Source organism: Anomaloglossus baeobatrachus, chromosome 1, assembly GCF_048569485.1.
Source record: "Anomaloglossus baeobatrachus isolate aAnoBae1 chromosome 1, aAnoBae1.hap1, whole genome shotgun sequence".
In the NCBI taxonomy this organism is placed as follows: Eukaryota; Metazoa; Chordata; class Amphibia; order Anura; family Aromobatidae; genus Anomaloglossus; species Anomaloglossus baeobatrachus.
This window is the reverse complement of record NC_134353.1, coordinates 178,680,006-178,702,291: the sequence shown is the minus strand read 5'-3', so window position 1 is coordinate 178,702,291 and position 22,286 is coordinate 178,680,006. Positions and strand designations below refer to the sequence as shown.

Genomic DNA, 22,286 nt, shown 5'->3' with positions numbered 1-22,286 from the left:
AGGAGTCCCATTGCCACCAAATAATGGTGTCACATTGTCACGGATCTGCTCAGGGAAGATAAGGCCACAAGGCGCCTTGGTCTGCAGAGCACAGTGACAAGTCATCTGCCTCTACTGTTATCTCACTTGAGATTTTGTACTAGTGCACTCAGGGTGCCTTTTATGTACACAATTATCTCGATTATCTGAGTGAGCCTTCCTAGGAATCAGTAACATAGCTACCAGGGGCAAAAGGTGCGGCGCCCCGGGCACCATGCTCAGGGGGGCCCACCTTGGCGGGGGGACCACCCGGAGCTGCGCTACCGTTACTATATCAGAGTGCGCAGCGTCTGCATTGAGACTCCTGCGGATCGCATAAGCTTGTTACATCACACGATCCCTGTGGCTAATCTGCATCCACTTCACTCTCCTTTGGTGAAATCATTCACATCTGGATGAAGTGGAACAGCAGCAGCGCTCACATCCTCTGGATGGAAGGGATTTCTCTGAAGGTGTGGAAGTGAAAGGGGCACTGACTGGATGCAGGGATCGCGTGGTGTTAGGCTATGTTCACACAGGGCTTTTTTGGTAGGTTTTTGCTGCGTTTCTTAGCTGCAGATTTGCCTTGGTTTTATGCAACAAATCCATGTTAATAAAAAACTGCTTTTTACAGTCCCAGCAAAGTTTGAGATTTCTGAAGTGTACACGCACACGCACACACACACACACACCAGGTCTTTTTCCTGACTGGTCAAATACCTGTGTTTTTGGTCAGGTTTTTAAAGAATGAGCAGGTCAATTCTTTGCAAATTTGCTACGTTTTTCAACTGATACAACCCATTTTCTAGAAAAAAAGCAAATCTGCAGCAAAAAATGCATGAAAAACGCACTAAAAACGCAGATGACTCAAAGGAGATTTGCTGCCACAAGATCAGGTTGTTGTCAGGAAAAAAAAAACTTACCAAAAAAGCCCCGTATGAACATAGCCTTACAATCCTACAATCCCCGGGAGGGGGAGGTATACCGTGTGCAGAATTATTAGGCAAGTTGTATTTTAGAGGATTTTTTTTATTATTGATCAACAACTATGTTCTCAATCAACCCAAAAGACTCATAAATATCAAAGCTTAATATTTTTGGAAGTTGGTGTTTTTTTTTTTTTTTTTTTAGATTTGGCGATCTTAGGAGGATATCTGTTTGTGCAGGTAACTATTACTGTGCAGAATTATTAGGCATCTTAATAAAAACCAAATATATTTCCATCTCCCTTGTTTATTTCTCTAGTCCCTTCCACGACAGCATAGGAGGTTGTCTCTCCACGCCCTAATTGGGACAGGAAGTTCAAGAGGTTTAAAAGGACCCTCCCACCTCCCACAGCCAGTGTCTTTCCTGTCCCCATGGGGCATGGAGAGGTTTTTATTTTTCTCCTATGCTGTGGTGGCCGGCGAACTACAGTATAATTTTTTTTTTTTTTTTTTCTTTCCCCTGTTACCTTAAGCCGGACAGCATCGGTCGGGCCTTCACCACTCCTCCCTTGCTGTTCCCTCACGCTGTGGGGGACCGCTGCTCCAGCCTTCCGGAGCCTCCTATGGGGTGATGCAGGCTGTTGAGCTCCCCGGCCGGCGTCCTCCCTGAGCCGCCGGCCGCTTCCTGCATGCACGCTGCCGGAGCGATCCGGAAGTGCTCCCGGGGGCGGGACTTCCGGTCTTGCGGACTTCCGGTTGAGCGCTTCCGGTTTGCGGAGGCAGCGTGGAGGACACGCCGACGCTGACACGGCCTGTCCGGGACCTGCTGCAGGAGGCGGGGAACATCACCAGTCGCTGGGGGGGGCAGGCCTTTCCACAGGAAGGCTGCCCTGAAGGCATCAGACCCACGGTAAGGATTCTTCTGTGTGCACTGCCAGGTCTTCCTCTGCTTTTGCAGAGCCCAGCGTTTCCCCCTGCTTCAGAAGAGGCTGAGGGACGGTCCCTTATGCCTGGTTTCAGGCTGACATGGTGAGACAAGTGTGCAAGGCTAAGGAAACCTTGCCAGCAGTATACGTCTGTCCATTCCATGGGCTACTGGTGGCCTTTGGCCTTGGGTGTGTGAGCTTGGGAGTTGAATCCCAGGGGACACTCCTGGATATTGCTGTATCAGGACATGGGCTGGCTGCCTGGTCTGATGACGCTTCTCTGTTCCATTAAGTGGAGAGGGCTGGCATCGTGTGTATAGCCCGTCCCTTGTGCCAAGCTGCGGTCCATGTTGATACAGGAGCTTCAGGCCTCGCTGGCCTCCCTCCCTGCTGCTGACCCTTCTGCCACAAAAAAGCTACCTCCAGTCGTCTGATCCTGAGGCTGATTCCGCCTCGGTGGGTCCCGATATAGGTTTTTCTCCGGGCCTGACCGGTCTTTTCTTTTCCCGGAGATGATTGGGGAGTCTTAATGGAGCAGTTGGGTGCACTGTAGGGTTGGAGGATGAGTCCTCCCCTCCGTTAAGGGCGAGATGTTCGCGGGCCTGAAAACCACTGGGCAAGGGGGTTTTTGTCCATGCTACTGTCCTGGATCTTCTTTCTAGAATGGGATTTCCTTGAGGAGCTTCTGGAGTGTCCTCTGACACAGTTCCCCTGGAGAGTTCTGGGTTGCTTTGGGAGATTCCCATGCAGGTGGCCAAGGTCGCTATACTAACAGCGCTCCCCCTTGCGGCCGATTACCAGCTTGGAATCTGATAGTTGGGTAGTCAGAAGTCTCATGAAGAAGTCCTGGGAGGCTTCGTCATCTCCCATCGGGCCCATACTACCTCCTCTTAGGTCTCCCTGTCCCTCCTTTGGAGGCTCGACCAGTGGAGGCTCAATTTCCTGGGGCCTAAGGATGAGTTACTGGAATCCCTTCCCTTACTTAGGAAGGCTACTAGTTGGCAGGTACCTCTGTGTAGTCGGTCCGCCTGGCTGCCAGGACCTCAGTCTTGTCTAACTCGGACAGACGAGCTCTAGGCTAAGGCTTGGAGTGGGGACTCTACTTCTACATTACGGCTTGCTCCCGTCCGTTAAGGGGTGCTTAAGGGTTGGGCCTACCCTGGATGATAATCTGGACAGGGCGACTGATCGTCAGGCCTACCAGATACACCCTCCGGGCAACGGTCCTTTCATCCCTCGATACCTCGGGCCTCCCAGTCCAAAGGGAGAGGTGAGTCTGACCGTGGGAGCTACCCTTAGGGTGAGGGGAGTACTTTCTCATCCCTTCCCATCCACAAAGTCCTCAGCATGACGAACAGTGAGTCGGCTCGGGTGGGGGGACGGCTCTCTGCTTTTCTTCCCCAGTGGCGGGCCTTCTCCACCTTGCCAGGGGTCCTACAAGCTCATCTCAGAGGGTCTGTTGGTAGACTTCCCGCCCACCCCCCCCCCCCCCCCCACCCCCGGCCTCCGCGTCAGGGCCCTGTCATCCCAGGGTTCTCAGGATCTCCTGTGCTCGATGATTCGGGTGTTAATCCATTCGGGGGTCGTTTCTCTGTCCCGAATCTGGAAGTAGGGGTAGGTCGCTACTCCGTTTCTGCCTTGTCAAAGCATCATCTGGAGACGTCCGGCTTTTCATCTTTCTGAAGCGTCTCAAACCAGCGGGTCTGATACCGACGTTTCCAGAATGGAGTCTGTGAACTCTGTTGTTCCCCTGCTCGGTCTCCGCCACTTGTTGGCCTCGATTGCCCTGAGGGGCGCCTAGTTCCGGGTGCCCTTCCATCCTTGTCTCAGGCAGTACCTCAAAATTGCGGTTCTGCACGGAGGGGCCATGCTTCATTTCCACTTACAGGTACTTCCCTTCAGCTCCTTCTCGGCTCCAAGACCCTTTTCAAGGATCAGGGCTGAGGTGGTCACCTTCCTCCGTTGCGGAGTTGGCCTCTTCCTGACAGGCATCCTTCCCCCAGAGGATCACAGATTGACGCTGCTGGACAGACTCTCGATGTTCGGGGACAGGCGTGCCCGACCCTTCGAGGCGCTATATCGGCCCTGGGTTTTATGACGTCCTGCATTCCCTCAGTCTTGTGGGCTCCGGCCCACTCTCGTTGTCTATGGGATCGTGTCATGGTTCATTGGGTCGGGCTCCCTTCCTCCCTGAGCACCGGTTCGCCTGTTGGCACCCGTCTCCTTGTCCCTCCTCTGGTGTGTCCCTACAACCTGATGGTTGGGGTTGCCTGGACCCGGTCACCCATGGTTTCACTGGCAGCGTATGCCAGCCAGAAGGGCTGGGGGGCTAGGGTGGAAAACTCTCAGTTCAGGGGGGCTGCAGCCCCTAGGTCGGCACCCAGTCCTCCAACTACCGGGAACTCGGGGTGGTCGGAGAAGCCTCCTCGCTGCCCAGGATCCCATCTGGGACACTCACGTCCAAGTCTACTGGGACAATGGCTCCACAGTGGCACATCTCCGCCATCAGGGCAGTACTAGGTCGGCGCCCTGAAGTCTGTGTCCTCCCGGATCTTCCACTGGGCAGGACAGTCCCTGCTATCCCTTTCTGCAGTCCATCTACAAGGATCCCTACGCCTTCAAGCAGACTTCCTGAGTCATCAGGATGTTCACCCAGGGGAGTGGAGTCTGGCCTGAGCGGTGTTCTGCTCTCTAGTGGCAAGGTGGGGTACTCCAGAGGTAGACCTCTTGCTTCAGCAGGAAATTCGGGTCGCAACATTTGTCTCCCTGAACCCGCGGGACTAGGCGTTAGGGGTAGACGCTTTCGGCCACACTTGGTCCTTTTGCCTCGCTTACGCGTCCCCCCTCTTCCTCTTCTCGCAAGGGCCCTGAGGAAGGTCAGAGACGAGGGGGTCCCAACTATACTGGTTGCCCCGCTGTGGCCTCGGAGGAGTTGGTACAGCCTGGTCATGACTCTAGGAATAGACGGCCCAGCCCTCTTGGGTTCGGTCCCCAGCTTACTGTCCCAGGGTCCGATTTTCCATCCGGCTCCCCAGAAACTCAACTTGGCTGCCTGGCTTCTGAGTCCCGGGCACTGAAGGCCCAAGGGCTTTCTGACAAAGTTGTGGCTACCCTACAGAAGAACCGTTAACCAGTGACTGATAGTATTTACAACAACATCTGGAAGAGATTTCCTCCTGGTGTGGTTCTCGGCCTCCTGACCCACTTCGGCCTTATATTGCGCAGATTCTGGACTTCCTCCAGTGGGGATTGGACTTAGGCCTTAGGCCTAGCGCACTGACAGTCCAGGTGTCAGCCCTCAGTGCAGTCTTTGACAGGGCTCTGGCAGATCATCGTTGGATCCGTCGGTTCTTTGTGTCCGCTAGTAGACTCTGTCCACGTCGGAGGTTCCTGACACCTCGCTGGGATCTCCATGTGGTCCTTCCGGACTGTCTCAGTCACCATTTGAGCCAATGTGCTCTTGTACCATTCGTTCTCTTTCTCACACGACTGCTTTTCTTGTGGCTATTACGTCTGCTCGCAGAGTTGGAGAACTTCTGGCTTTGTCTATTCGGGAACCTTACCTGACCGTCAGAGTTGACAGCATTGTTTTCAGCTGGACCCTTCCTTCCTTCCCAAGGTGGTTTCGGATTTCACCGTTTTCAGTCCATCGTCCTGCCTTCCTTCTGTCAGTATCCTTGGACTCCGGGTGAGGAAGTGTTTCATTCTTTGGATGTCCGTCGGACAGTGTTGCACTACCTGGAGGTTACTGCTTCTTGGCGCCTTGATTCTAACCTGTTCATCCAGCCCTTGGCCGCAATAAGGGCAGGAAGGTGGCTAAGAGTACCGTCGCCAACTGGATTGTGCGGGCGATTAGGGATGCCTACCTCGCTCGGCATCTCTCTCCTCCTTCCGGATTCACGGCGCACTCCACCAGGACTACCTCTGTCTCCTGGGCTGAACGGGCAGGGGCTTCCCCTGAGCAGATCTGCCAGGCGGCTACGTGGTCTTCCCTCCATTCTTTCACGAAGCATTATCGTCTGGATCTGGATTCCAGCAGGGATTTGGCTTTTGGCAGGATAGTCCTGCAGGCTGTGGTCCCCCCCTAGGTATCAATTCTTTGGTATTCCTCCTATGCTGTCGTGTAAGGGACTAGAGAAATAAGAATTATTCTTACCGTTAATTCGATTTCTAGGACCTTCCACGACAGCAGGTAATTCCCTCCCCTTTTATATTCATATATTCATGGATATGTTGTACTTCTCATATGCTATGGATTCTTTGTAAGACACTGGCTGTGGGAGGTGGGAGGGTCCTTTTAAACCTCTTGAACTTCCTGTCCCAATTAGGGCGTGGAGAGACAACCTCCTATGCTGTCGTGGAAGGTCCTAGAAATCGAATTAACGGTAAGAATAATTCTTATTTTCACCAGCTAAACCACTACTACTGCACAAAACTTAGAAATAAACATTTCTGACATGCAAAAACAAAACCCCAAAAAATTAGCGACCAATATAGCCACCTTTCTTTATGATGACACTCAACAGCCTACCATCCATAGATTCGGTCAGTGGCTTGATCTGCTTACGATCAACATTGCGTGCAGCAGCCACCACAAACTCCCAGACACTGTTCCGAGAGGTGTACTGGTTTCCCTCCCTGTAGATCTTACATTTTATGAGGGACCACATGTTCTCTATGGGGTTCAGATCAGGTGAACAAGGGGTCCATGTCATTATTTTTCATCTTTTAGACCTTTACTGGCCAGCCACGCTGTGGAGTAGTTGGATGCATGTGATGGAGCATTGTCCTGCATGAAAATCATGTTTTTCTTGAACGATACTGACTTCTTCCTGTACCACTGCTTGACGAAGTTGTCTTCCAGAAACTGGCAGTAGGTCTGGGAGTTGATCTTCACTCCATCCTCAACCTGAAAAGGTCCCACAAGTTGATCTTTGATACCAGCCCATACCAGTACCCACCTCCACCTTGCTGGAGTCTGAGTTGGAGTGGAGCTCTCTGCCCTTTACTGATCCAGCCTCTGGCCCATCCATCTGGCCCATCAAGAGTCACTCTCATTTCATCAGTCCATAAAACCTTTGAAAAATCAGTCTTAAGATATGTCTTGGCCCAGTCTTGACGTTTTTATGTTTCTTATTCAAAGGTGGTCATTTTTCAGCCTTCCTTACCTTGGCCATGTCCCTGAGTATGGCACACCTTGTGCTTTTTGATACTCCAGTAACGTTGCAGCTCTGAAATATGGCCAAACTGGTGGCAAATGGCATCTTGGCAGCTTCATGCTTGATTTTCCTCAATTCATGGGCAGTTATTTTGCGCCTTTTTTGTCCAACACTCTTCTTGTGACCCTGTTGGCTATTTGTCATGAAACGCTTGATTGTTCGGTGATCATGCTTCAAAAGTTTGACAATTTCAAGACTGCTGCATCCCTCTGCAAGACATCTCACAATTTTGGACTTTTCAGAGCCCGTCAAATCTCTCTTCTGACCTATTTTGCCAAAGGAAAGGAAGTTGCCTAATAATTAAGCACCCCTTATATAGGGTGTTGATGTCATTACACCGCACCCCCTCCTCATTAGAGATGCACATCACCTGATTTACTTGGTAGTTGGCTCTCAGCCTATACAGTGTGGAGTAGGACGACATGTATAAAAAGTATCATGTGATCAAAATACTCATCTGCCTAATAATTCTGCACACAGTGTAAACAATAATAATGCATGATCAAGTCCATCCAAAACAGCTAATCTTTATCTCCTGACCTAAAGTGTCAATCCACTGGACCAAACAATCAGAAAACAACCTTCCCTATTTACATTTTCTTTTTCAGCTAGTAGATTTTTATATGGACTTAAGTTTTGCAGGACATGCTGTTGTTTTATTAGTAGCACTATGGGGTACATACTACTTTCCTGTTTTTATATTTCTTTTTATGTCTGAGTTCAAGTAACCAAAAAAAATCCAAAACAGGATTTCTGCAATTCTCATTTTTTTTTTTTTTTTTTGTGCAATGGGATTACGGTATATTATATTGATTTGGTCAGTTATATACTGTACCCAGTCTTTTTTAATTTGCTTTAAAGAGCAGCAAAAAAATCCTGCAAAATTTTATTTTTTCATAATGTCAAGGGAGAAAGTTAGGTGAAGATAGCTAATGGTATTATCTTCATTCAGGGTATTCAGAGGCACGGATCGAATTAGCTAGATATCTGCGCAGATATTAATGAATCAGACAATCATCACACAAGATGTGTTCACCGTATGAGCCAATGTCATAGACTGGACTCGTGTATTGAAAAAGACTCAATTATACAGAATGCAACATTGACCTTGAAACTAGAACAGGGAGTAGGGAGTATTCAACTCCCCAGTTTTTCCCAGTATGTTATAAAATACCTCTCTGCTCATTATTCCTTCTTTCTGTGTATGAAACCACTGATAAGGCTCCCAATTAACTTAAAAGGGTGGTTCACCCATGTTTTTTATTGTCCAGATCGATATTCTATTGAGAAACAATGTTTCTCTCATACCTTGTGTTGGCAATAGTGCCTGAGAGGTGCTATTGCAGACTGCTGTTCCCGCTCCAGTGACGTCTCCGTCAAGTGCTGCACACGTCACATCCGTGTAGCCGGCTGTATTCTTCGCTGCAAGCAAGAGACGCGACGCGCTGTGCTGTGCTTTGAGGGAGGAGGGAGGGGGAGCAGATGGGCTGTGACAGCGGTGAAACACAGCTCAGTGAGTCAGGAAGACTGCAGTTGGCCGCAGGGACGTGACGTGTGTGTGGAATTTGACGTGACGTCACCGGAGCGGGGAACAGCGGTCTGCAATAGCTCCTCTCACAGGCATTATTGCCAATACAAGGTATTTGAGAGAAACATTGTTCCTCAATATAATATCGATCTGGACAATAAAAAAATATGGGTGAACCACCCCTTTTAATGAATATCTCCCTTGTTAATTTGTACCTTGGTTAACTCTTTTCTTGTATATACAGTTTAGAATCCTATTATGGCGTCTGGGCAATTGTCATATAGACACACAGATAATTATGCTACTACATCTATATTTTGATTATTTACATACACAGATCATCTTCTTACATTTGAACAAACAACCTATAGCCCAGGCTACCTTCACAATGTCTAATGTTATTGTAAGAGAGAAACCAGGGTCGCATTGCACTTGCAGCATGCTGCGATTGTTTTCTCGGTGCGATTAGGGCTGAGAAAATTATTGCTCATGGGTGCTGATACACAGGGTAATATTGGTCAAAGTGGAATGCGATTTATTTATTTGTGTTTTTTTTATCGCATTCCACTCGCTCCGATTTTCATTCCGTGTGTCTTAGGCCTTAGGTAGACTTAGGTTGACCTGTTCTGCGTTTATTTATAAATGTATCAGACCTGTAATGTAAATGTGATGTGAGCAGTTTTCAAACTCTCAATGTTTTTACCTTTAATCCAGATCGTCAGTTACCTTTGTCTCCCCCGCATTGGCACTATTCATTAAATGGTCTTTCATTTTTTTTTTTTTTTCCCAAGAAAATGTATATAATTTATTATTTTACAGCCTATTCAGTTTTGCAGTGATTTTGTGGGACATATGTCTTGGACCATAGTGATACCATTTTAACAACTGTACCCCGCGACATTTTATAAATTACTTTCAGGTAGTTTGTTGACCGGAATGAAGTGATATTTTCACCACTAAAATGTTGCTCTCTTCAGAACAGGTAACGATGGCTGGCAGACCCTTAAGGTCATTAGGCTATATGCGCACACTGCGTTTTTTTGACGCTGTGTTTTTGTGCGTGTTTTGCAACAAAAAACGCACCCGCGGCAAAAACGCATTGGTAAAACCGCATGTGTTTTGCCGCGTTTCGGTGCGTTTTTGGCTGCATTTTGCTGCGTTTTTCCAATGCATTGCATAGGTGGAAAACACAGATAAACGCAGAAAAGAATTGACATGACCTTTTTTTTTTTTTTTTTCTTTTTTCCAGCTCAAAAACGCAGCTAAAAAAAAGTTGTGCAGCCAGCAAAAATGAACTCATAGGCTTTGCTTTGGGGAAGCAAAGTCATGCAGTTTTGAGCCCAAAAACGCACCCGAAAAACGCACTGTGCGCATATAGCCTTACTTGGCCGTGGTTGCCAAAACAATCACTTTCTGAGTACTGATTGGGTAAAGATGGCGCCTCCATGCTCTCTTAACCATATAGATGCCGTTGACACTATTCGACCATGGTTGGTGCCAACACAGATTGTGGTTGATGCAGCAGCATGTCGGCTATAGTGTACAGCTGACAACAGCTGCTGCATTTTTATACTGTTCTCTCATATCTCAGGTCAGTTAAAAGGATTTCTACTCCCCTTGCACTTTGTTTCCTATGTGGCCATGCACCTAGTTAGTACTCTCTGGGTGGGTGTATATAGATTTACTAAAAATAGGTGGCTGTTATAATTTAATATAGATCATTGAGATTCTTGATATAGCCTTCCTACCTTTTTTACTACACCGCATTGTATACAGCTGCAGTCAATTGCCATATTTACTGTGTACTGAGACGTTCTCCTGACTACATTCTTTTAATAGTTTGGGTGATTCACGGGGACCTCATGTATTTTTCCTGGTTATATGCTTCTTAAATGTTTTCTACATGTATTTTGTAATTTTTCATATTAAAATTATTAAATATTTGCACACAAATACTCAGTTTCCCTTGTATATATACTAGTCCTTTGGAGTGTGCTGTCTCTGGGACATTCTGGTGGGTTAAACCATACCTTTTACCAGTATGACCCTTCTGAGACCATAAGGTTTAACCATGAGGCTTCTTGTTTGGACAGTTAAAAGGATGTATTGACTGTCACTTAAGGTTTAAAGGGAACCTGTCACCAGATTTCTCCCATATAAACTGTGGCTACCACTTGTAAGTTCCCAAGCTAATTTGTATAACCTAAGAGACCTTTTATTATACTCGCCTGAAGCCGGACCGGTCCAATGGGCGTCACTGGTCTTGATTTGGCGCCTCCTCTTTGCTTGCGGTCACCATCCTCTTTCCCTGGTTCTTGTGGATGACTTAGGCTATGTGCGCACTTACCGGATTTTGCCGCGGATTTTTCGCGGATTTGCTGCATGTTTCGCTGCAGAAAATGTTCATAACATCTCTGCAGTGAATCACCAGCAAATCCTATGGAGAAAAAAAATCCTGTGCGCACTGGGCGGAATTTGACAGCTGCATGTTTTGCTGCGGGAATCCCGCAGCAAAAACAAGTGCATGTCACTTCTTTTCCGCACATCGCTGCGGGATTTCACTCCATTGACTCAATGTTAATCATGAAATCCCGCAGGGAATAACGCAGGCAGCAAATTCTGTGCGGTTCACTGCGTTTTGCTGCGTTATTCCCTGCGGTATTTCGCGGTTTACCTCCGGTAATGTACATCGCTTGTCTGCGGTTTTGCAGGGAAGTGATGTCATTACAGGAAGAGGAAGCCGTGCAGAGTAAACACACACACATCACAGACATAGAACACATCACAGACACAGAACACAGACACATAGAATACACATAGAAAGAAAACGGAAATATAGAAAAAAAAGGACGTGGGCTCCGCTGCATATTTACCGTCCAGCCGAGGTAAGCACACAGCGGCGGCCCGGTATTCTCAGGCTGGGGAGGGAGAGGGGCAGGGGTAATGTCCCCCGCCTCACTCCCCCTCCAGCAGCCGAGAATATCAGCCGCAGCTGCCCCGGTACTGTCGCATGCATTATGCGGCAATACCGGAGTGTCCTCGGCTCTTCTTGCCACCGTGTAGCAGTGGTGGCAAGGTAATACAAGGGGTTAATGGTGATGGGGGACCACCGCCATTAACCCCAGGCTTGATCATGGCAGCGTCTATGTGACAGCTGACATGATCAACCCGTAAGTACAGTGAAAAAAACACAGACACCGAAAAATCCTTTATTTTAAATAAAACCAACAAGCCTCGTTCACCATTTTATTAACCCCCCCCAAACAAAGCTCCGGCGTAATCCACAGGTCCGACGTAATCCACAGGGTCCTGCACTGCTGACATCCAGCCGCGATGTGTCACAGACACAGGCTGAATGCAGCAGACAGCAGAGGTAATTACCGGTCATTTCCCACGGCCGGTAATGTGAACTCACTGCCGACCGTGGGAAATGCAGCGATCTGTCCTCTATCTATCTATCTATCTATCTATCTATCTATCTATTCTTCTATCTATCTGTCTATCTATCCCTCTATCTATTCTTCTGTCTATATCTACTATCAGAATTAAATGTATTTTTTTTTTTTTTCTTCAATGTGCTTTATTGCATTGAATGCAATAAAGCACATCCCAACCCGCACGCGGCAAAACCGCGGCAACACCGCGAACAATACCGCGGTAAAACCGCGGCAAACCGCATGCGGTTTTCGGGTGCGGTTTCCCGCGGTTTTTTACCGCGGGTGCGGTAATCTTTGAGAGCATGCGGAATTTTCTCAAGAAAATTCCATTTCTCAGTGCGCACAGAGCCTAATCCTACGTCATCCACACAGAGGCCTCCGTTGCGCTCCTGTGCTTGCACACTTTTTTCCCTGCTGAGGGCAGAGTAAAGTAGTAGCACATGTGCTGGCAGTCTTTGACCTTTCTCCACACGTGTGTATTACAGTACTTTGCTCTGCCCTCAGCATTGCATAGAGAAGTGCATGTGTGCTGGAGTGCAATGGAGCACTCTGTGGGCAACGTAGGACATGTCATCCACACGGAGCAGGAAAAGAGGACGGCAATCGCAAGCAGAGAGGAGTTGCAGGATCGAAACTAGCGACACCCATCGGACCAGACCACCCTGCAGGAGAGTATAATAAAAGGTCTTTTATGCTTTACAGATTGGTTTGGGGACTTATACAGCATTCTAGAATACTGTGTATATAAAGGCTCACTGGTGCTTATATGGGGAAAACCTGGTGGCAGGTTCCATTTTAAGCACTAAAAGTCTTGTCCCATCCAGAGCTCAGCTGTTATGTAGTTGCATATTGTATGTGTAAAGTCATGTACATGTGTGTTATACATAATATTCTCACGTGACGTAATGTCCAAGGAGGACATTCAGTGTCTGCATATACTGAGGTATACGCCACTTGTCAGGCGCTACTGATTCATTAAGAGTTGTGTGCCGCTCAATGAATCAGGAGCATCTGACTCCAGCATCCCCCCTTATCAATACTGGTGGGATCAATGCTGGGCTTGAAGAATCGGGAACATTATTTTTGCATGTTGCCTTTAGTGTGTTTGACTTGGAGGAACATTCACTAGTTTTTTTTCAACCTAAACTGGCCACCTAATGGAATAGAGGCTGCAGAGTTATTACCTGGTAAAGTTTATATTCCAATTTCCACTGAGACCAAGGGGGCATTAGCAGAGATTTATTTAGGGAGCGTTTACTTTTTCCTGTACATGACCTTGACCAATCATAAGAAGAGGCGTCATGCAGGGGGAAAAAAGGACACTCTCACAGAAAATATGAGAACTGTTTGTGTGTTGTCATGTCATGTGCTCTCCTCGCTGATCTTACTGCTGGATTCTACTGTGATTACAGGCAGGGAAGAGGAATAGAGCAGACCTGGGGATCGTTACAAACACCTGCTGCAGCTCTATTTCCATGGCACTGTTGGCTTTGCTCATCTCCACCTCCCCACACACTGAGTGCTGTGGTATGAAAGCTGCAGATGCAGAGGGTGTTTGTAATGACACACAGCTTTGCTCTAGTCCCGTACTCTTTCATCTTTGTATCCAATATTCCACAATATGGCCAGTTTAAAATGCTAAAAGTAGTGAAACATTTCCTTTAAGGAATGAATCAGAAATTATCCCCATCTTACCAGTTCTGAACCCAATAGTAATTAGTTGTAAAGAACAATGCTTTTGGTATACAGCAAGACTCACAAGGTGTCACGAGTGTTATTAGACCTAATATGTCTCATAAATACTAGACTTTCAGCAGAAATACTAAATCTTACTTTATTTTCACTGCAGTGAAAATGAGTACTATGTCCTCTGTGTAGTGTTGTCTCTATCAGGGCTCATCAGTAATGACTATGTATAGTAATCCACTTTTCATCATGCCTGATACTGTTTAGATCTGTATAAGATAAATGAATAGATAGTAGACACGCAATTATTATTCTATATGGTCACCCAAATAGGCAATACTTGCTTTTTCTTGTTTTTACACCTTACGATCCCGTTCAGCAACTTAAAGCTCCTTTCCGCTGGAGTGGAGCTTTACACTCAAGTCCTCTGCCCTTGTCTTGTACCCTCCCTCCAATGTTTTCATTGTTTGTTTGTTTTTTTTGTTTTTTGGGGTTTTTTTTTTGGGTCTGCTCCAGTTTTGCAGCACCATCTTGTGCCAATAACTTCTTACTAACCAGAAGTTGCATCATAAACACTCAATACATCTCGATGAGATACAAACAAGGCTCTCATAGACTTGCATTGATTTGTGACCTGCGGCGCTCTCCCTGAGACTGAGCGGAGTACCACTGGAGAAAGATCAATACCACGGCAGGTGAGTATAAAGACCACGGCAGGTGAGTATAAGACGCGACAGTGGACTTAGATTTAGCACCACTCCAGTGATATAAAAAAATGCTTTAAGTACAAAAAAACGTAAATGTGTGTCTGACTCTGACTGTCCTGTATTGTTGTGCATTTGTATGTCATGCAGCTCTTTGTACCAGGACAGGTAGTCTAACCTACAATTCTGCACTTATTCCATGACACTACTCTTCACCTTGTTCCAGAGGCAGACTAATACAATATTGTGTTGCTTACTAGGAACACACTACACCATGACAAACGGAGGGTCCATCAGCAGCTCTACTCACTTGCTGGACCTGTTGGATGAGCCTATTCCAGGGGTTGGCACATACGATGATTTCCATACCATTGATTGGGTACGGGAAAAGTGTAAAGACCGAGAACGACATAGAAGGGTGAGTAGACAGTGTTGTATATCTATTTTATTTTATTTTTGCCTGCATTGCATTTTAGTTGACTTCTTTTGTTTACCACTAACATACAAAAGTACTGGGAGTGTTTATTGCTGGGGAGGACAGAGAAGTATTGACCCATTGTAAAAATCCACCTCTATTAGCCAAGACTAAATGAAACCTTTCTGAAACCATTAACATCCATAACCTGTACATTTACTGTGCATCTCAAGGGGATTCTCAACAACTCCTTAAAGGGAACCTATCAGGTACAATCTACGCCTAGAACTACGAGCAGTTCTGGGTGCACATTTCTAATCCCTGCCTAACCGTCCCTGTATACACTAGTATAGATAAAGGGATCTTTAGAAAAAGTATTTCTAAATATTTTCTTCTCTTTTATGCTAATGAGCACGGGTACTAGTCCCAAGGGCGTTAGTTCCCCCAACTAGTCCGTTCTCTTAGCATGTTAACATGCCCACAGGGGTGTACTAACATGCTGTTCAATGCAGCGTCACCGCCCATACCTGTGTTCACGCTTCTGAATGCCGGACACTTCTGGTCATGCACAGTATGAAGCCGGGTGTACGCGTCCTGCTTCAGAGAGGTCTAGTGCGCATGACCGGAAGTGCCCGGCATTCAGAAGAGCGGTTACAGCGCACAAAAGTACATGCGGCACCGCTGGTGACGCTGCATTGAATAGTATGCATCACTTCTTTCTCCTTCAGGACTGATTATTCATTGAGTTCTCAATTCACCGGTCTAATCTGTCCTCCTGAATACAGACGTTTCTGTGACTGAGATAGGAGCTGGCAGTTGGTGCTCATAAAGGTCGTAACTGACGTGTCAGGAGACCCTGCAGCAGAATCTGTCTCTGCCTCTCGCGTCTTCCCCTCTATAGAATGTTAAAAGCACCAACTGTCGTCTCATCTCCGAAATGGGAAAATTGTCTTCACCGAACACTAATTAGCGTGAATGGTCAGTTAAGGAGGAGAAAACAGATTTTCATGGTAAGATCTCACAAAGTTGCTTATTTCATGTGTACTGTTAACAAAATAAAAAATGAAATTGAATTACTCTTTAAACCCTATATCTGCAGGGGAGTATTGTTTCTGGAGGTGATAGGTTCCATTAGGACCCCCCTTGTACATTAGCATCTAGAGCGGCTTCTGCATCTAATGGTCACCTACATAGGTCATAGTGAACAGAGGGGCAGAGTCACGTGGGCATCACCTACTGTGATTTGGCGCAATATTATCTGCTGGGTATAGAGGTGTCACCAATCTGTGTAACTTTGATTGTCAGACTAAATTTCCGGAAAGGATAGGAAGTATGAGTCTAAAAAACCCTATAGCCAGAGTGGATATTGGAAGCTTTGTGATCTGAAGAAGAAAAATGCCATTTTTAAAAAAGTTTAACGAATAGCCATTTTCTGATGACACATTCCCTTTAAGAGCAGTATCAATGTCACAGAAGGTAAGTTCCCATTGCAGGGAGCAGCTGTTATCTGCAGAGGAGCCCGGCCTTTACAATCCGTGGCCTTTACAATCCGTCACGTGGCCTTGGAGGTGAAACAGCTGTTTCCTACAGAAATGAAGTGATTGTGCAGGGAAAAGTGAGACTGAAGCAACACAGGGCTGTTGTGGTTAAAAGCCGCATAATAACTGCTGCATGTGAACACAGGTTAAAGCATTATAAGAATGATCGTCCCATCTAATCGTGCAAACACGATCCTGAGTAAACGCTCGTTACTGATCACTGCTCACAGTTTTGTCCCGGTTGGATGGCGTTTTCTTTCCATCACTTGAGAAAATACATAGGGATAATAGACAGAATATTGCCGATAATTTGAAAACGCAGTTTACAGGATTTTTTTACTTCTTGGCTTTCAGGCAAAAGGTAAAAGTATTAAAATATAACTATCATTCCATACATTTTTGTTTTTATTATTTTTTGTCAGAGGAATCGCAAAATGCTGTCAATTTGGTGGGGGTCTGGGTCCCGAGTCCCCACTGATCCCTGCAAACACCACTGCATGCAGACCACTTCAGAATGGTGAAAGAAGCGATCAGTGAGGGTCTCGCCCTCTGCCCCACCGATCACCAGCAGTCACTATAACATATACCCTGTTTCCCCGAAAATAAGACACTGTCTTATATTTTTTTTTGCCCTGAAAAAAGCACTGTCTTATTTTCAGGGAGTGTCTTATTCTCAAGGAGACATGGTTGGGGGTAAGTTTACCCCCCACAAAAAGCAGACCCCCCCCCCCCATCCCAGGATCGTCATACTTACCAGCCCAGGGCGTCTGTATGGCTCCCAGATCCTTCTGTGATCTCCCATCAGGTACGCTGCACGCCTCCCCTGCGTCTGGCCGACATCAGATCACGCACGCACGCACGCATGCACACACACACACTTCTCCCTGGGATTTCCGTGCAGCTGTGCTCCCCTGCGTCTGGCTGACATCAGATCACACACACACACACACACACACACACACACACACATCACACTCACTTAGGCTACTTTCACACATCCGGTTTTTGCTCTGCGGCACAATACGGCGCTCTGCAGAAAAACCGCACACCGTTTTTTTTTTGCTGCTGGTTGCGGGTTTTTTTGCATAGACTTACATTAGTGCCGTATTGTGCCGCATGGGCTTGCGTTCGGTCCGTTTTTTGCCGCATGCGGCAGATTTAGCCGATGCCGCGGCCGGATGGAACGTTCCCTGGCACGTCTTTTGCTCCGGCAAAAAAAACGCATCGCGCCGCATCCGGCTGCTGCGGCGCATTTTTCAATGCATGCCTATGGACGCCGGATGCGGCGCGATGTGGAAAAAACGCATCCGGCCGCCGCATGCGGTTTCTTTCACTGCGCATGCTCAGTAGCGTGCCACAACTGGAAAAAACGGACGGGCCGAATGTAAAAACTTATGCAAAGGATGCGGTGTTTTCGCTGCATCCGTTGCATAGGTTTCACAGCCGGATTGAGCCGCACTGCTCAAACCGGATGTGTGAAAGTAGCCTTACTCACACACAAACACACACCCACCCCACTTCTTCCCACCCAACCCACGATCCCAGCAGCTGTGCTGCACGCCGTGCTCCTCTGCCTCCTGCCGACACTCACAGATCCGATCGCTTACATTCACACACAGTCACACATCAGACAGTATAATAGGAAATAAGGGGGCACCTTTCCCCTATTGGGATCACCACCAGCAACAATAGACCATATCAAGAGAGAAAGAATTGCTGTATATAGGGATCAACCAGTAAGATTTTGTTCAAATCATCAAAAATGTATTTTATTGGCACAAATTTAATACGTACAAAAATATCAACATAGAACAGTGAAAAATAGCAAATAAAAACATCTAAAAACAGTCAACGAACACCCCAATACATAGTTCCATGTTAGGAACCCAGCACCATGATCCTGAATGAAATTCCACTAGTTGTACAAATCAATAATATTCACAGGCATAAATGCAGGACCTGTGTGCAAATTTTCACTGCAAACCCTATGCCATATAGTACTCTAGAGAATCGTACCCCATCTGGCACCACCATCAATAAATACAATATAATAAGTACAAAATACTAGAAAAAGAAGGGGATGAAGATAACCTTATAATGAGGAAATCAATACACCCAGTTCAATAGTTAAACCAGGTAAGCCACAGACTATCCAGAATAATCCAGAAAGTCATCACCAAGATGTATTTATTACCCCTTGCTAGAAGTCCCAAGTTTAAGGTGGTGTGAAGCCTCAGGATCGGCGCAAGTATGGGCTGTTCTATGTTGATATTTTTGTATGTATTAAATTTGTGCCAATAAAATACATTTTTGATGATTTGAACAAAATCTTATTGGTTGATCCCTATATACAGCAATTCTTTCTTTCTCTATCGTTTCATTGGGGGACACAGGACCATGGGTGTATGCTGCTGTGACTAGGAGGCTGACACTAAGTAGACATAAAAAAGAGTTAGCTCCTCCCCTAGCAGTGTACACCCTGAGCCGGAGGCGGATCTATGCCAGTTTTTTGCTTAGTGTCGTAGGAGGCTGATGTGGGCCTGCTCGGCCCCCTCAGCCATTTGATTTTTTGTCTATTTTTATGTTTTTTCTCAGCGCCGCTCGTCGCTCTCATGCCTGTCTTTTTCTCTTACTGCAGGCTTCTTCTCTTCAGCCCTCATCCTTTCGCAGCCCTGTGGGTACCACTCCCCAGGGTCGCAGAGGCTTGAGATGTCGGGCCCTCTCCCCCGTCCATTCCCGTGGTACCACTCCCTGGTTTGCACGAGGGGCAGAACCTTCATGGGCACCCCTGATTCACTCTGCGGTACTACCCCAAAGGGTGCATAGGGCTATGCAGCAGGGACTGGACTTCCGCAGCGCGTCTGGAATCTGATGGGGCCCGCACCGCTGCCTTCTTCTGCGAGGGGGCTCCTACCCCCCATCTGCCTTCACCTCCCTGCCTCTCGTCTCCGCTTCCATGGAGCTTCCAGCCGGTGTGCGCTGCACACAGGCATGTGCAGAGCGCCCTGCCTGCACTTCTACCTTCGCTGGAGCAGCGCCGCTGAACTCAGGTAGGACCGACTTTTTCCTACCTTCTCCCCCGGGCAGCTGCAAAAATTTAGGCCCCGGTCTCGGCCTAGTCGCTCCTGCGTCCCGGCCACGCCCCCGACTCCGCCCACCGCTCAACCTCCTGGCATGGCTGTGTGGGCAGGGAACGCCCCGTTTTTTCCCGCCCAAAATGCGGCCCCTCCCCCTGCCTCCTCCAGCCTTCCCTCCCTGGTCTGGGCCCACCTCAGGCCGGAGCACTCCGCCCCCCCTTTTTTCCAGCACGCCCCCTGCATCTTCTGCCCGGATACAGGCCGGCCAGCCTCACTGCATGTTCTCCAATAAAAAAAAAAAAGACACATTTGTTTTCCTGCTCAGCTCACCTCCTCAGCCAGTAACAGGCCTGTGAGCAGCAGCTTCCTGATAACCCCCCCCCCCCCCCCCCCCCCCGATGCTGTCCCCGCAGCTCTGAGACCTCTGCTGACCTGGGAAGGACACAGGACGTGGGTGAGTGCTGCTCCTACTTAGGACCAGCTGCGTCTTACTTATCCTTTGTTTTCTTTTCTTCTCCTATCTCCTGTCTCGTCCCTAGTGTCACTAGTGAGTCTTCTGAGCAGCCATGCCTAATTCTCCAAGGCCAGGCTACACCCTTCTGCTCGGCTTGTGTCCCTGACCCACAGCCCACGCAGATTGGCCCCAGACGCCACCAGCACCCACGTCCCCGTCGCTACTGCGGCAGTACAGGACGCCCCGGGCACCAAGGTGCCCCCCCCCCCCCCGGAGTGGTTGACCTCTGTCCCAGTTGGAAGACTCTCTTTTAGGAGCGTCTCTGACCATCGCGCAGGCGTTGCAGGCACCCCCTCGTCCGGCCATACCCCATGATTTAACCGGCTCAGGACGGCAGTCAGGCTGATCCAGACCATGCTACTGGAGTGCAGAAGCGGACCCACTGGGTTCCCGCTCAAGTTGCTCCCAGAGGTCTCTCTCTCTCTCTCTCTCACCTCCAGGGCCCGAGTACCTCCTGCCCCTGGGCCCGTCCGACCTTTTCAGGAAAAGAGTCGGAGGCAGCCCCGCTGCCGGATCCAGATCTACGGCCGGCATCAGACGTATGGGGCATAATCTGGTTGAAGCGGTAAATCAAAAGCTGATCCTCCAGACGGACTCCGTTGCCACCCAGAGCTCGCTTGTCCCCTTCAAACGGGTTTAGCGGCCCACAGGCAACTCTGTGACCTCTCAGAAATTGCTGAAATTCTACGCAGGCACAGGCAACAACCGGATAAGTTATTCAACAATGGTAAATCCAGTGATTTACTTTATCCCTTCCCTTAGGTATTAAGGAAGGAATGGGCAGGCCCGCCTGGGGTCGCCCTCCCTTTTTCCCGCCTGTCATCACACAAGGGGGCCTCGCTCCGAGAGAATTCGGATCGGAAAACAGAGATTCGGCCCTGAGGTGGCGGGCGCGGTCCCTTCACCTGCTTTCGCCGCCGTCTGGGTCGCGGAGGCCAGGGTGGCTGGGACCGATACTCCCCGCAGGGGTCTTCGCTCTGGGTCAAGCAACCCTGAGTTCCTCAACATTGCAGCACGGATTGGTCTAGCGGGTGAGTACATGATCAATGTATCTCTGTCAGCAGCCGACTGCGTAGTGCAAGCGGCTAGCACCACGGGGGCCATCCATCGGGCGTCCTGGCTCAGAGCCAGGAGCGCGGACACGGCTTCTAAGAAATCCCTTACCGCCCTCCCCTTTGCAGGAGGTCGTCTGTTTGAGGTCAGGCTGGATCAGATTATCGCCGAGGCCACAGGAGGTAAGAGCACCTCTCTTCCACAGCGGAGTCCAAAACGTATCCCTAAGAGAACCAGATCCCCGCAGAGGAGCAGGAAGAATCCGTCCTTCGAAACAAAACCTTCCTGGCATTCTAGGCCTTGCCAGCCATCCAGATCGACGTCCGGATCACAGCGATACCCCGCTAAATGACTCGTGGTCTTCGCGCGCCTGCGCAGATCAGGTAGGGAGGGGCGCCTATCTCTCTCCCACACGTCTGGCTGCCTTTGATCACGGACGCCTGGGTCAGAGAATTTCTAGACTCTGGGTACAAGATAGAGTTCTCATCAATTTCACCAAGTTGTTTTTTACCAGCTCCAACTTCGGACCGATTCGGGGGAATCTACTCATATCCTTTCTTCGTCCCCAAGAAAGAGGGCACTGTGCGCCCTGTTCTCGTCAAGTTTTTCAACAGATACGTCAGACCCAGGAAGATTTGCATGGACTCGTCCCCGATCTGTGATTGCCTCCTTGGAGTTCGGAGAATTCCTCCCTTCGCTGGTCATGAAGGACGCATACCCGCACTTTCCGGTTGCCCAACAGCACCGGAAATTCCTGCGCTTCACAGTGGCAGAAGTTCATCAGCAGTTTACTACCTTGCGGCCTTGCATCTGCATCATATGTGTTCACAAGGGTCATGGCGGCGGCTATGTTTATCCCGCACCCCAGAGGTATTTTTAGTGACTCCGTACCCGGTCCACTTGCTGAGCTGATAAAGAGGTTTTCTTTCGACGACTGTCTCCTAAGTGTTCAGGTCACCATCGGCTCTGTCCTGACTCGGCTGGCTCACCATTTGGATGACATCCTCTCTGGCCCCGGTCCGCATGATTACCTTCCTAGGCATAGAGTTCGGTACTTCCCAAGGACGTGTGTCCCTCCCGCAGGAATGGATTGTGTCCCTCCAAGGAGACCTCAGGTTCCTCCGCCATTCCAAGACGGTGTCCATACGTTTTGACACGAGAGGCCTCGGTCGGATGGTGGCGACAATAGAGGCCGTTCCGCTTACCCGCTTCTGCCTGCGTCCCCTGCAGTCCACCCTGCTGAAC

General features: G+C 48.5%; 1 protein-coding gene across 5 annotated transcripts in view; it reads left to right on the top strand.

Annotated features, from left to right (window-relative positions):
* Window positions 1–22,286, top strand: part of CLCN3 (chloride voltage-gated channel 3) — a 132,349-nt gene that overhangs the window by 70,145 nt on the left and 39,918 nt on the right. For all 5 annotated transcript variants that reach the window (XM_075347209.1, XM_075347211.1, XM_075347208.1 and 2 more), the window contains one exon: window positions 14,705–14,862. In XM_075347209.1, coding sequence (XP_075203324.1) covers window positions 14,705–14,862 — 158 coding nt within the window. The remainder of the gene's footprint in view (window positions 1–14,704; window positions 14,863–22,286) is intronic.